The sequence below is a fragment of the Carcharodon carcharias genome, chromosome 3, assembly GCF_017639515.1.
Source record: "Carcharodon carcharias isolate sCarCar2 chromosome 3, sCarCar2.pri, whole genome shotgun sequence".
NCBI lineage: Eukaryota > Metazoa > Chordata > Chondrichthyes > Lamniformes > Lamnidae > Carcharodon > Carcharodon carcharias.
The window spans coordinates 199,219,373-199,233,938 of record NC_054469.1 but is presented as its reverse complement, the minus strand read 5'-3'; the positions used below and the strand labels follow the sequence as shown (position 1 = coordinate 199,233,938).

Genomic DNA, 14,566 nt, shown 5'->3' with positions numbered 1-14,566 from the left:
GGTCAGGATACTGTACCTATTCCACCTGAAGTGCCAATACGAAAGGCAACAACATCAGTGCACTTGGCATGACAGAGCAACTTGATGAGCTCATGTAACATGATTGAGATTGAAGGAATCCCCATGCCATGCTGAAACGAAACAGAAATCAAAATAGTTATGTATATTTAATTCATACTTGCTCAATTTATAGCCTCTAGTGCCTTTAGTGTAGTAAATGTCTCAAAACAAAATGGGTATTGAGCAGCAGCAGAAGTAGAAAGGGAAGAGACTAAAGGCATGACTGAAGAGGCAACTTTTTTTTTGGTAAGCTGGGTGTCTGAAAAACAGGAAAGACTATTACCAATTAAACTGCCAACCAAGTTACTGAGAAACCTGCAGTTCCTATGGGCAAAATCTCTCTCCACAGGGACAAAGCACACATTGCTAAGCACCGAAAGCTGGGCAGAGGTTAGCAACAAGTATTAGGGAATCCAAAGTATGCAAAAAGGTACCACTAGTTTATAACCAGGTAGAGCAATGCCACTTACCTGCACGTCACACTAGGTTTCCTGCTGCTGGCCTTTCCAGGACCATCCTATCTGCTAGGATGTTGGCTCGCAATGCTATCTGAAGTGGAGGAGCTCAATTATTGAATTAGGCTGGCTAGGCATTCATTTACAATGTTATAAAATGCTGTAAATCTGCCAGGCTTGGGTATCTGGGAACTTAGTCAACCCTCTATAGCAGACTACATTCTAATCTCCCATCAGCTTGGAGTCATTTTGATTTCAAGGAGACCCTATTTACCTTCTACCAACAGATTGTCCTTAATTAGTCATTAACCACAAATCTACACTTGTCAGGCAACACGCATCAGGAATTCCAAACATGTGGCATAGCAGCAGCATAATTCACCCTAACATCTATGAATAGGTTGCCATCAGCATCCTGACAGCAGGATGTACGTGTCATAAACCATACAACATTGGGTTCACAAGTTGGAGGTGAAGAGCTTTAACAGTAGTTTCCGATTAATAAGATTGGTGAACTACAGACAGGCACAAGTTGATAAGTGGAATTATGACTTTTTCTTTTTATTTATTCATTAACAGGATGTGGGCTTCACTGGCTGGGCCAGCATTTATTGCCCATCCCTAGTTGCCCTTGAGTTGCCCTTGGTGGTGGTGAGCGGCCTTCTTGAACTGCTTCAGTCCATGTGGTGTAGGTACACCGATAGTGCTGTTAGGGAGTTCCAGGGTTTTTACTCAGCGACACTGAAGGAATGGTGATATATTTCCAAGTCAGGATGGTGAGTGACTTGGAGGGGAACTTCCAGGTGGTGGTGTTGCCATCCATCTGTTGCCCTTGTCCTCCTGGATGGTAGTGGTCATGGGTTTGGAAGGTGCTGTCGAAGGAGCACCTGCAGTGCATCTTTGTAGATGGTACACTGCTGCTACTGTGCGTCGATGGTGGTGTGAGTGAATGCTTGTGGATGTGTTGCCAATCAAGAGGGCTGCTTGGTCCTAGACGGTGTCAAGCTTCTTCAGTGTTGTGGGAGCTGCATTCATCCAGGCAAGTGGGGAGTATTTCATCACACTAATATCATATGATATTATTGCTACAACAGAAGTTTGGAACAAAGAAGGGCAGGACTGGGCTATAAATATTCCTAAGTACAAGGTGTTTAGGAGAGACAGGAAAGGAAGAAATGGGGAAGAGGGATAGTGGCAATATTGGTTAGAGATGGCGTTAGAGTACTGGAGAGAGAGGGCTTCTAGAAGAGTCAAGGCAGAATCTCCCTGGTTAGAGGTAAGGAATGGGAAAGGTGCAATAACATTGATCGATGTAGTATATAGACCACCAACTAGTGGAAGGGATATGGAGAAACAAATTTGCAAAGAAATTACAGAGGTGCAAGAGTTATCGAGTAATCATAATGGGGGACTTCAATTATTCAAGTATAAACTGGGATAGAAATAGCACAAAAGACAAGGTGGGGCAAGAATTCCTGGAATATGTTCAGGATAATTTTCTACAGCAGTAAGTTTCCAGTCCAACAAGAGGATATGCACTTTTGGACCTGGTTCTGGGGAATGAGATGGCCCAAGTGGATCAAATATCAGTGGGAAAGCCTATAGAGGACAGTGACCATTGTATCATAAGGTTTAGGTTAATCATAGAAAAGGACAGGGAACTATCCAGAGCAGGGATAATTAATTGGGAGAAAGCCAAATTTGATGGCTTGAGAAAGCATCTGAGTTGAATGAGTTGAAATCAAATATTGACAGAAAAGACAGTGGCTGAACAATGGGTCACCTTCAAAGAAAAGGTATTGCAGGCAATGTCAAGGTATATTCCCTTGAAGAAGAAAGGTAGGACAAGTAAATCCAGAGATCCCTGCACGACAAAAGAGGTAGAGGTGAAGATGAAAAGGAAGAAGTGTGCGTACGACGGATGTCAAGTAGAAACTACATTGGAGAATCAGGTTAAATATAGAAGGACCAGAGGGGAAGTGAAGAAACTAAGAAGAAAAGCAAGGAGAGAGCATGAAGAGAGGCTGGCAGTGAACATAAAAGGGAATCCCAAGGTCTTCTATCAGCATGTAAATAATAAAAGGCTGGTAAAAGGAAGAGTAGGGCCAATTATCTGTAAGGAAAAAAAAAGTTAGGACTAGTGCTCTTATTTCCCAGTTTTCACTGGTGTTCCATTTTAAGATATACAAGACCAGTTCGGACCAGTATTCTTATTTCCCAGTTTTTTTCTATTTTTCCTTCTGGGTAGGGACAAAAAAGGGGACTTGCATGTGGAGGCTGGAGAAATAGTGGAGATGTTGAAAGAGTACATTGTATCTATCTTTACAAAGGAAAAACTTGCTATCCAGGCTGAGGTGAGAGGAGGTAACTGGTACACAAGCAGAACTTACAATTGAGAGGAAGGAGGTGTTGGAAAGGCTATCTTTACTTAAAATAGATATGGTACCCAGACTGGATGAGATGCATCGTGAGGGAAGTGAGAGTGGACATTTCAGAGGCACTAGTGATAATCTTCCAGCCTTCCTTAGACACAGGGTGGTGCCAGAGGACTGGAGAACAGCGAATGTTTCACCCTTGTTCAAAAAGTGGTGCAAGGATAAAGCTGGCAACTACAGGACAGTCAATTTGACTTCGGTGGTAGGGAAACTTCTGGAAACTATAGTACAGGATTAAATCAATAATCACTTAGGCAAGTGCAGGATAATTAAGGAAAGCCAGCATGGATTCATCAAAGAAAAATCATGTTTACTAGTTTGCTGGAGTTTTTGAGGAGGTAACAGAGGTGGTTGATAAAGGAAATGCTGTTGATGTGCTGTATATGGATTTTCAAAAGGCCCACACAACAGACTTGTGAGCAAAATTCCAGGTCTTGGGATAAAAGGGAAAGTAGGCACTTGGATAAGAACTTGGCTGAGTGACAGGAAACAAAGTAGTGATAAATGGCTGTTTTTCAGATTGGAGGAAGGTTTGTAGTGGAGTTCCTCAGGTGTCAGTGTTGGGGCGCTTGCTCTTCCCAATAATGTGTTAATGACCTAGACTGTGCTGTGCAGGGCATGATTTCAAAATTTGCATATGATAGGAAGACTGGAAATGTTGTCAACTGTGATGGTGATGGTCTGTCCTTTTGACGTTCAAGACATTTCAGTGGATTGGGCAGACAAGTGGCAGTTGAAGTTCAATAATGAGAAGTGTGAGGTGATTAGTTCTGGAGGAAAGATAAGGTGAGACAGTATAATATAAAGGGAGAGTCTCTAAAGGAGGTGCAGGAACAGAGAGACCTCGGTGTAAATGTACATAGGTCATTGAACATGGCAGGGCATGTTGAGAGACCAGTTAAAGCATATTGTATCTTAGGCTTTATTAATAGGGGCATTAGGTATAAGAGTAAGGAGGTCATGTTGAACTTGTAGAAGCCACTAGTTAGGCATCATCTGGAGCATTGTGTCCAGTTCTGGCACCATAGTGGAGGAAGGATGTGAAGGCATGGGGGAGGGTACAGAGGAGCTTCACAAGAATGACTGCCAGAATGAAGAACTGTAGCTATGAGGAAAGATTGGAGAAATTGGGACAGTTTTCCTTGGAGGAAAGAAGGCTGAGAGGAGACTTGATAGAGGTATTCAAGATCCTGAGGGATATGGACAGGGTAAATAGTGATAATCTGTTCCCAATGAAGAGAACATCAAGAACTAGAGGGCACAGATTAAAAATAAATGGCAAAAGGAGTAAATGTGACTTGAGGAAAAAAACTTTCACCCAGAGGTTGCAGTCTGGAACAAACTTCCAGAGAGGGTGGTGGAGGCAGGTTCGATTTGAGGTGTTCAAAAGGGAATTGGATTGCTACCTGACAAGAGAGAATGTGTAAGGTTACAGGGGAGTGGACTAGATGGAATGAATGCTCTTTCAGAGATCCAGTGCAGACTCAATGAACTCCTTGTGCACTGTAAAGATACTGCGATACGTAGCTCTATTCCACACACTCATGGTAGATGTTGAAACCTGGAGATATGAACTGTTACCAAGCCTCCTGCAATGTTGTCTGAAGATTTAGTGTTTCCTCATCAGCTATGCGATTAAATGTACCCATCCCTCCACCTCCACCTTTGACATCTACCCTCCAACTCCTTGGCCCATTCCCATTGCCAAAGGGGGATAATTTCATGGAAACATTGTTGCCATACACAGCAACACCATATCCATAGCCATTTCAAGGGTTTCCTTAGTAGGTCATGATAACTTGCAAAATACCTTCCTTTTTATTAAATTTTACTTTTATTTTCTTATTCTATTGTGTTACTTCCATTTTTTTTTAAAAATGACTCTTTTCTTCCGTTTGATCTCCAGCTTAAACAGAACAGATTATTAATGGCTCTTCAAAAGGTTCAGTGGATCAACACAGTATACAGTATCATGTTTAATGTCTAGCATGAGCTACATCTGGCAATCTCCAGTGATGGCAGTGATAGAAATGGTACAAATATCCTTGGCACCCCAGGTTAGGGCAAGTTTCCTACTCATAAGTATTGTCTATTGACCCATCCACAAGTGCATTTGTCTCAATCAGGAACATGGCCAGTGAGGAAACAATGGGGTTGGCTGTCATTTTCTCATGGTTGAATGGTTCACGAGCACCCCTTATCTAGTCTCATGTATGAAGACCACTGCCGTGGCTGAGATGCCAGAAGACGGCTACCATCCATGGAACAATACTCCTGTATAAATTATTGTCTATTTGGTTTCATTACATGTTTCGCAATTTCAGCATGACTACAACAAAAGTGGCTTACTCAAAATTCTTTGACCAATTCTTCCTTTTTATCTCTACTTTCTGGAGTGCAACCTCAACAGAGTACTGAGAATTTGGTGATTCGAGGGAGTTTGCTGAGGAGGGGTGGGAGGTACTCCTTTGCTTTTTCTAACTTTTTCACTTTGTAGAATTTGGTATGCTCTACTAGAGGGAAAGAAGCTAGCTATTGGAGAGTATCTGGTGAGTGGTTAAGGTCTATTCTATTCCTAAAATAAATTAAAATAGTTGTGAAGAACCTATTTTTAATTACCTTGGACTGTGGCTTTAAAATTGGACAGTGGCTTTAAAAACTACCATGGCTGCAGTTTGAGGGGCATGTTCATTGGAATAGGACGAAGAATATCTACAATATTGCAATCCTGGAACAGAGTGTGCCGTAAAAGAACAGGATGGTGCCGGAAAGGAGTCCTGGACTAAGGGGAACTGCATTACGACAGCATTTTAATTGTTTCTTGACCAGGTGACCAGGGTTGTGTGCAGTAACAGTGCAGGCAGTACAGCTCATAGCTTGCAAAGAGGGAAGACCTAAAACCTTTCTCTCCTGTGTTTGTAAGATTCAAGTAATTCTGTCATAGTAGTTGGCTGGCTATTCCCCACATCTCTGTAACCTGCTTTCTCTGAAAACCCCTATGAAGAGGAAAAGGGGAGAAATCACCAGTAGAGACATTGAAAAGCAACATTTTCAACCAGTGAACCATAGACTGGAAGCACTGGGGGGCCATCTCATGTCATCAACAACAAACAGCAAGGAATTTGAAAGACATCAATCAAAATCAACCCATCTAATCCTGTACTCCAGATTGGTGCTACTGAACTGATTTATTTCACCCTTAAAATCCATGTTTTCTGTGGCTTATGTTTGTGTGTGTGCGTGTGGGTGCTTTTGTATATAGGAGTTTAAGTAGTTATAAAGTTAGAAGCTTGCAGTTCATATTTCTTTCTTTTGCCATTAGTTAAAGACAATTTGTTCGATAAACAGTTATTTATTATTATGTTTAAAAATCTAGTGTTCGTATCCTGTTTAGCTAAATTAAACAGTTAGGTAGAATTGAGGCAATCTGGTAGCTTGGTCAAACTTTTCACATTTGTCGTGGCTCGGGGAACAGTGGGGCTTGATACTACAGTGCACTGTCCCCAGTGAGTTGTGATATAATAGAGGAAGTTGAGGTAAGATTAATAAAACACCCAAAAGAAAATGAACAATAGAATAAAATAATTAAGTAATTAATTAAAACACATAAGCATGGTAGGACAGGCGATGTGTCATTTCTGCAGGATATGGTAACTACTAGATACCAGTGTGATCCAGGGCAAACACATCTGCAGTATCTGTGGCTTGAGCAGCTTCGACTCAGAGTCATTGAGCTGGAGGCTGAACTGCGAATATTGCAATGCATCAGGGAGAGGAAAGTTACATGGACGCTTTGTACCAGGCGGTGGTCACACCCCTTAGGATAGGGCCTTCCGATTTGGAAGGTGGTCAGGGATAGGAGGGTGTGACTGCAGCTGATGTAGGTAAGGAAACCTAGAGGGCTGGAGTGCCAGCCTCTCCAATCATCCAACAGGTTTGAGGTTCTTTCAGCTTGTTTGGATGAGAGTGGAGGCTGCAAGGTTGATGAGGTGACTGACCATGGCAGTGTGTGGCACCTTTTGCTCCCCCCACTTCAATGGCAGCAAAAAGGAATGTAGTAGTAGTAGTAGTGGACAGTATAGTGAGGGGGATTGACACTGGTCTCTGTGGCAAGAGGGAGAGTCCAGATGGCTATGTTGCCAGCCTGATGCTAGGGTTCAGGGCATTTGCTCGAGGCTGGAGAGGAACTTTCAGTGGGTGGGGGACGATCCAGTCGTCGTGGTCCACATAGGTACCAATGGCATAGGCAGGATGAGGAAGGAGGTTCTACATAGTCAGTATGAGGAGCTAGCAGAGCAGAAGCAGAGCTTCAAAGGTAATGGCCTCTGGATTATTACCTGAGCCACTTGCAAATTGGCATATGGTAAACAAGATTAGAGGAACGAATGAGTGGCTCAAAGACTGCTGGAGGAGAAGTGGGTTCTGGTTTGTGGGCACTGGCATCAGTACTGGGGAAAGTGGGGGCTGTACTATTTGGACGGTCTACACCTGAACTGTGCTGGGGCTGATGTTTTAGCGAGTGGCATAGCTAGGAAGGGTTTAAAACTAAATAGTAGGGGCAAGGGATCAAATTTGGGAAGACATGGAAAGCCAAGGAGTAGAGACAAGGCAAGAGAAAAAGGTCCTAATATGGGAAATAATAAGCAGACTGTGACAGGAAGGGACAGAGAGTACAAATCTAAGAGTAAATCAGCAGATAAAGCTAGGCATTAAAAAATAATAAAAGGACAAAACTAAGGACTGTATCTGAATGCACGTAGCATTTAAAACAAAACAGATGAATTGATATATGCAAATAGAAATAAATAAGTACAATCTGAAAGCCATTACAGACACATGGCTACAGGATGACATAGATTGGGACCTGATTATTGAAGGGTATGTGACATTTAGGAAGGACAGGAATTTGGAAAACATGGAGGGGTGGCTGTTAATTAATGATGGTATTAGGTCATCCCTCTCTAATGTGCTAAGTACAGGATACTAGGATGTAGAAGTGCTTTGGGTTGAGATGAGAAATGAGAAAAGAAGTCACTTATGGGAGTAGTGTACATAGTGTACAGGCACCCTAATTGTAACTATACAGTAGGACAGGGTATAAAGGAAGAGATAATGGGAGATTGTCAGAAAGGTATGGCGATAATCATGGGATATTTTAAACCACATATAGACCGGAAAAATCAGATAGGCAAAGGTAGTGTAGATAAGTTCATAGAATGTTTTCTGGAGAGTTTCTTAGAACAGCACGTTCTGGAGCCAACCAGAGAGCAGGCTACACTAGACCTGGTACTGTGCAAAGAGATAGGATTAATTGATAACCTCAGTGAAGGCATCCCTAGGTAGTAGCGATCATAATATGATTGAATTTTTATATTTGACATGGGTAAGTTGAGAAAATTGAAGAGGAAAAATATCAGCAGAGCAATTTAAGCTAATAACTCAATTTTAGTGTTGAAATAAACCATTCAGGCTTTGCTTTTATAAGCATAGAAATTGGTGTCAGTATGTTATTCGTGGCTTATTATAAGTTTCTTGGAGAACTTAATCCTCATATATTGCCCACGATACTGCTTGCTGCCTTTAAGCATAACCGGCAATTCTCTTCCATGCAATGAGCTAGCCAACAGGAAGGGAGCAGCAATGCTCCAAATCAGATGTTATGCAAGAGTATTAAGCAGTGTTTGGTCATCCAGGAGTGTTCTCTACTCCATCTTCGCCTTTTTCTTAAAGCAAAAAGGTGGGACAATTCATGGTGCTATTTAAGCACATGAAATATACAAGGAAGGTAAAGTCAGCACACACACACACACACATAGATTCCAAGTTAATACATGTAAGATGTTGCTGTTAATTTATTATAAATAAATCTCCCATATTCCATTTCCAAAATGAAAGTTCTAACTACTTGGCACAAGGTAACTTATTGGGAATCTGTCTCACATCTACAGCCCCTTTTAAAAATGAATTGCGAACAATTAACACTTCAACATTCTTTGGTTTTGATCTGCCAATTTCAAGTTTCTTTCCCCTTAATACTTGCATTTAAAATGACAGCTGACAAACATGTCAGGATATCAATTTCCAAAGGTCCAGCTGTGCAATAAGGGGAATACATACAAACTAATTCATCAGATAGTGAATGCTTTAATTAACATATATTTCATATTTCAGTGATTTTTCCGAGCTAATGCAGCTCCTCACATGATCATCTGCACTTTACTGTGATATAGATTGGATGGACCAAACATTAATTGTAGTTCTTTGCAACCAAATTAAAAATGAGCCATGTTCTTGGGATTTTTCTTCATAATATACATGCTACTGCTGTCAGGGTGTTCTAATGATCATTTACAAATACAATTTTAGGAGATGAGTCAGATTTTGGGATCATGGAAGAACCTGAACTGAAATAGTTGACTTTGAATGATTCAACTTTAATAGGTGATGAACTAGGACAGGAGTTTCCAATTGAAAATTTGACAACTGAAAATGAATTGAATGAATGCCAAGCATTTTCTCAGGTAAAATATCAAATAAACATTCTTCCTTTGGTTTCACAGCCACAGGACATTGTAATCAGTCTATCAACTCCTCCAGTCACAACTCTCCTGTTTGTATTGCTCCTCCAAATTTTTTTATTCATTTATGGGATGTGGGCATCGCTGGCTAGGCCAGCATTTATTGCCTATCCCTAATTGCCTTTGAGAAGTTGGTGGTGAGCTGCCTTCATGGACCTCAGTGGTTTAAGGCGGCAGCTCACCGCCACCTTCTCAAGGGCAATTAGGGGTGGGCAATAAATGCTGACCTAGCCATTGACACCCATATCCCATGAATGAATGATTAAAAAAATAGATTCCATCTCTTGAGGAGCAGGAAGAGTGGGAAACCTATAATTGGAGAAGCTGGAGCACAGAGGATGAGAAAGACAGAATCTTTGATTCAAAGAGAAGCTCTTCACAGAATCTGTCTCTCCCAAATATGGGGGCAACTTCTCTCCCATTGGTCACCCTCATGATTGAATATTGAATTTGAGCTTTTTGCGAAATTTTGAAGGCAGATGTGCCTGTCATCCCCCCTGTATTTGAACACTGCTACTAATTCTAGCGAAACCTCACTTCTGAATATCAAAACAATAAATGTTCTTGGACAAAAATTATAAAAGGTGCATGAGATGGAGAAATATCTGATTTCATGTGAGTGAAGAATAAGTGAAAGGTAAGAGATGTCAAATCTCACAAAGATTGCATACATCTTTTTAATTGTCCCAAGTAATATGTTGCTCTGTGTAAACAGTTACAATTAGGTCATGTATATCCATCAGTACGCCTAATTGGCTTTTGTAGTTACTTACACTGACTGCAAGGACAGGCCCCACTTTGTACATACTGTAACGGTCAGTGTGTGCACAGATATTGGGAATGTCATCAGTGGCACGCCCCAGTCCCAACAGCTCATTCATGTATTGACTGAAGGCTTTCATTCGCGATGCACTTCCTCCGACACATACAAACTGCCACAAAAAAAGACAATAAGAAACCATGGCATCATTTTTATCCATCATTCTACAAAAATTAAATGCTATAATCCTGACAGAATGTTATCAGTTACAGGAAGATGGGTGTGCGGCCTGGTTGCGGGGGGGTTTGATGGCCAATAAAGTTGCAGGGGAATGCAGATGGAACCGTGATGTGTTCTTGCCCCTGGGCAAATTTCCCAGAAGCAGTTGAGATCACACATAGCGGTGGCAGACAAGCAACTGAGCCTGTTAAGAAGCCAACTGTCTGCTATTTTGAGGTGGTTTTCAAATTTTACTGGGGCACAGGAAATCCACAGAGCCTCAGTAGCTTGATAGCTTTAAGGAGGTGACAATACAGTGTCAGACGGGTGGGAGCTGAAAGTGGAATCCATTGAGAACAGCAGTGTTGCAACATAAAGCTGTTGAGAAGCATTATAGCACAAGAGCAATAAGCTGGAGGTCCTGCAAAATGGAAGCACAGATCTGAGGTATATTACTGGAAGGGTTTCTCCGAGGTCCAACTCTGTCATGCAGAAGTAGGGGATTGAGAGACTTTGAGAAGTGAGTGTTTTGTTTATCAATGGGTCTTATGCATTTAGAGTTTGAATCTTCTGGAAGGTATGCGGGGAGGAAATGAGAAAGAGTTAGTGAGAGAGGGAGGAGGAGAGAAGAGACAGGGAGAGCTGCAACCACAACTGAGAGTGGGGCTGCAACACTCAAGAGGAGCAGCAGGTTTATGAGTTCATGGAAAGGGATGCATTTGAGGAGGGTGCAGAGGGTCACAAATGCAGGCTCATGATCACAGCAGATGCTACCCAGCTAAAAAGGTTTAGTACAAAAGGCTCTGCTTCATGGAGATTTTACAGCATCATTATCAACGAAGACCGTGTCTGTACAGGCAGGTGGTATCAGAGCTGAACTCAATGCTGGAGGGGGATTTGAGCCTGATTAGATATGGTGAGCATTCATCGCCTGTGGTGGCACAGGTAAATGGTGGTATTCAACTTTTACACCTCAGGATCATTCTAGGGATCATCTACTGACGTCTGTGGGATATCCCAGTCAGAAGTCCATTGCTGCTTCAAATTGCCATGTAACAGAGGGCAGGGCAATACATGCAATTTCACACAGATCAGGCCAGACAGTCAGAGAGAGCAGTAGGATTGGGGCCAACACTGGATTTCCCCCCAGTGCAGGGGGTAATCCAATGAAGGCATCTAGCCATCAAGACTCCCACAGAGTAGCCTGGAGCCTTCATCAATACGAATGGTTTCAACTTGAATGTACAAGAAGTATGTGATCACCGCTGAAGGATTCCTGCAGGTGTGGAAAACTACTACAACTTGCTGACCCTAAGACAGTTCCAGGTGCCTCAGCTTTTCAGGCCACCCAAACTCCTTTGTAGATGGATGCTGGGTGACAAGGACATTAGACATGCCCTCCACGTAAATGTAAGCCATTAGTGACCATAGCCATGTGACTACAGGGGCAGCCATTGAACATGTTATATGCCTACTGAAAATGAGGTTCAAATTTTTATATAGCTCTGAGAGAATCCAGCAGTAAGCCCCATCAAGGGTCACAAAAATTACTGTGGAATGCTGTGCTCTGTGCAACCTGGCACTCCAGAGGGGAGCAGCTTAGGAGAATGAGGAACTCCTTGAAAGCACTGCCTCTTCCTTCTCCTCTGAGGAAGTTATGGAGAGGGTTTGAGACCAGGTAAGAAACGGTAATGCACCCAAGGAGTTGCTGTCAATGGAAATTGATATGCAAGCCAGGGAAACCTACAAATCACTCATGGATGCATTTCTGTGGAGTATCCCTTAAAAAGCCATGAGAACGACTCAATCTTCTTCCTCATATAGCCTTGGTGGCCTTTCCTTAAATGCCCTTGCCACTTCAGTGGGACCGTTATGACATTAAGCCAAGGAGCATATTCATCTTATGCAGATCAGGCCTTTCCACATGGCCTCCTTCTCCAGAGCTCACCAACTGGAAACTGCCCACTAGTGCAGAGGCTTATCATCAGCGTGAAGCTGAGCATTGAAGGGCCCTTCCTCAGCCCTCCAATAGGGTGTGGCCACAGGTGTCACTATCTCATTAGTTGATCATGTGCTTTGTTCCATGATCACCAGCTGGCACTACCCTTTCTAACCACACACCAACATAAATGTATCTGCACTGGTGGAGGATGGTCTAGGATAATGTGACAGTGTCTCTGCAGATGGTGGCTCTTCTTTTGAGGTCTCATGCGAATCCACCTGCCCCCCCTTGTTGCTGCCTCAACTGCTACTGGTCCTGTGCGAGGCACAAAAGTGATGTGAGGGTGTTGGGTTTTCCTCCAACTCCTTATGCTTGTCCTTCATCTGGAGCACTATAGCTAGTACTCGTCAGCAGATTTCATGGCTGTTTCCATAAGGGCTACTCACGTTGTATCGGCTCCACACCCACCTCACAGTAATCCCTCCTACTACCACTGCCTCCTTCTCCTCCGTTGGTGTCAATTCAGCAACCAATGGCAATCTGCCCCCAGTCCTTCTCCATTCCCTGGCATTATGAACTCATTGTATGCCTGTGTTTGCAGGAGAAAAGTGTCACTTGTCTCTCATAGCGAAGCTTTGCTTGATAATCTGTGCCAATTTCCATATCCATCTGTGCACCACTGGGAGATATGCTGCAAGCAGCCATTCAACATGAGCAATGCAGCATTAACTCTGACTGACGTCCTCTGGCTTGTGCTATGAGGCTACTCTGCATTTCACTGTTGAGGCTGGTACCTGGGTCATGCCCGATGCATGGGTTGGCAACCTCGTCTCATTTCATTTGCACCATTTGCGTTATCCAGGGTTAGGGAGCCTGCTATAATGAATTCCACTCACCTTGCCTGTCTTCACCAAGTCATTGAGTCGCTTGTGACACTGCACATATGTTCGTGTGACACCCTGTGGCTGCCAACTTCACCTGCGATCTCCAGCCATGCCTTCAGTTCTCTTCTTATCAACTGTGAATAGCACTTCTCTCCATTCCCTTAATGACTGCAGGAACATGTTCAGGGAGGCAACACTAAACCTTGAAACCACCCTTCCTCTAACTCCAGCCGTTCCTCCACAGTTACCCTTGTTTAGCCTCCCTTTCAGTTTCCACTTATGTGTGAGTGTTGCCTTCCCTTTAAATATGGCACCTGCATTTGAGCTGCCAGAACTTCCTTCCACCCTGCACCCATTATTGGTCGGCTCCCATGCCAGTCAACCATTAATTGGATGCTAACGGCAAAATCCAATATTACGTCCTGCTATCCACCTGTATGGTCACACAACCCAATGTCGGCACTTACGCCATTTCAGTAAAATACAGCCCAACCATTCTGAGAGCTTACCTTGACATCTCCAAACATAGCACGGAAGTCATGAGTTTTCGTTCCAAGGTCAAAGTGATATAAAATATCTTCGTTCATTGTTTCAAGATAAGGGTTTGATACATAAACGCATTTTGCTCTGCAAGAAAAAAAGAGCTATTGGCTACAGTGCACTTTTCATAATAAGCTTTGCTTATTGCTTTAACAGCCATAAAAGGTGCTCGTCATTGTTTGCAATGCATTGTAACCACATTTAAATTTTAATTTATCACTTGATGATCCCAAATGCATTTAAAAGTGAAACCAATCAGCATCACAACGCAGGCTGCCTTCCATCGATGCTTTAACCCTAAGTGCACTGTTGAAACAAACATTCAGCATGTCTGAAGTGTTAAGAAATTCCATTTTTGATCAAACAGACCCAAACATCTCTTTGTAGTGCTGTTTGTTGCATTGCTTTCAGTACAATATTGGGGGGCTGCTCATAGGGGAGGAAAGTCCTGCCAATGACTTTATTAAAGCAAAATGTCAAGGAAAAGTGAATAATTCTATGGACTATAATATATAAGAACTTATCATTCTGAACGTGCTTAGAAACCTGGCACTTGTTAATGGAAGGAAAGGAAAAAAAGAAATCAAAGCAGTAGACAGTGAAAATGGAAATTTAGGGCTGGATTTTCATCACTGAGATAGGTAGTAAGAGTCAGGAAAATTCCACGCTCAGCCACCTGCCTCAGGGAAAGCA

At 42.6% G+C, this 14,566-nt stretch overlaps 1 protein-coding gene across 5 annotated transcripts in view; it reads right to left on the bottom strand.

Annotated features, from left to right (window-relative positions):
• The window catches only part of LOC121276285 (uridine phosphorylase 1-like), a 161,764-nt gene that overhangs the window by 73,407 nt on the left and 73,791 nt on the right, over positions 1-14,566 (bottom strand). For all 5 annotated transcript variants that reach the window (XR_005942638.1, XM_041184528.1, XM_041184529.1 and 2 more), the window contains 3 exons: positions 13,843-13,960; positions 10,302-10,460; positions 17-131 (listed from right to left, as the gene is read on the bottom strand). Coding sequence is in view for 4 of the 5 variants with exons in the window: in XM_041184528.1 (XP_041040462.1) it covers positions 17-131; positions 10,302-10,460; positions 13,843-13,960 (392 nt within the window). In the remaining variant the exon portion in view is untranslated. The remainder of the gene's footprint in view (positions 1-16; positions 132-10,301; positions 10,461-13,842; positions 13,961-14,566) is intronic.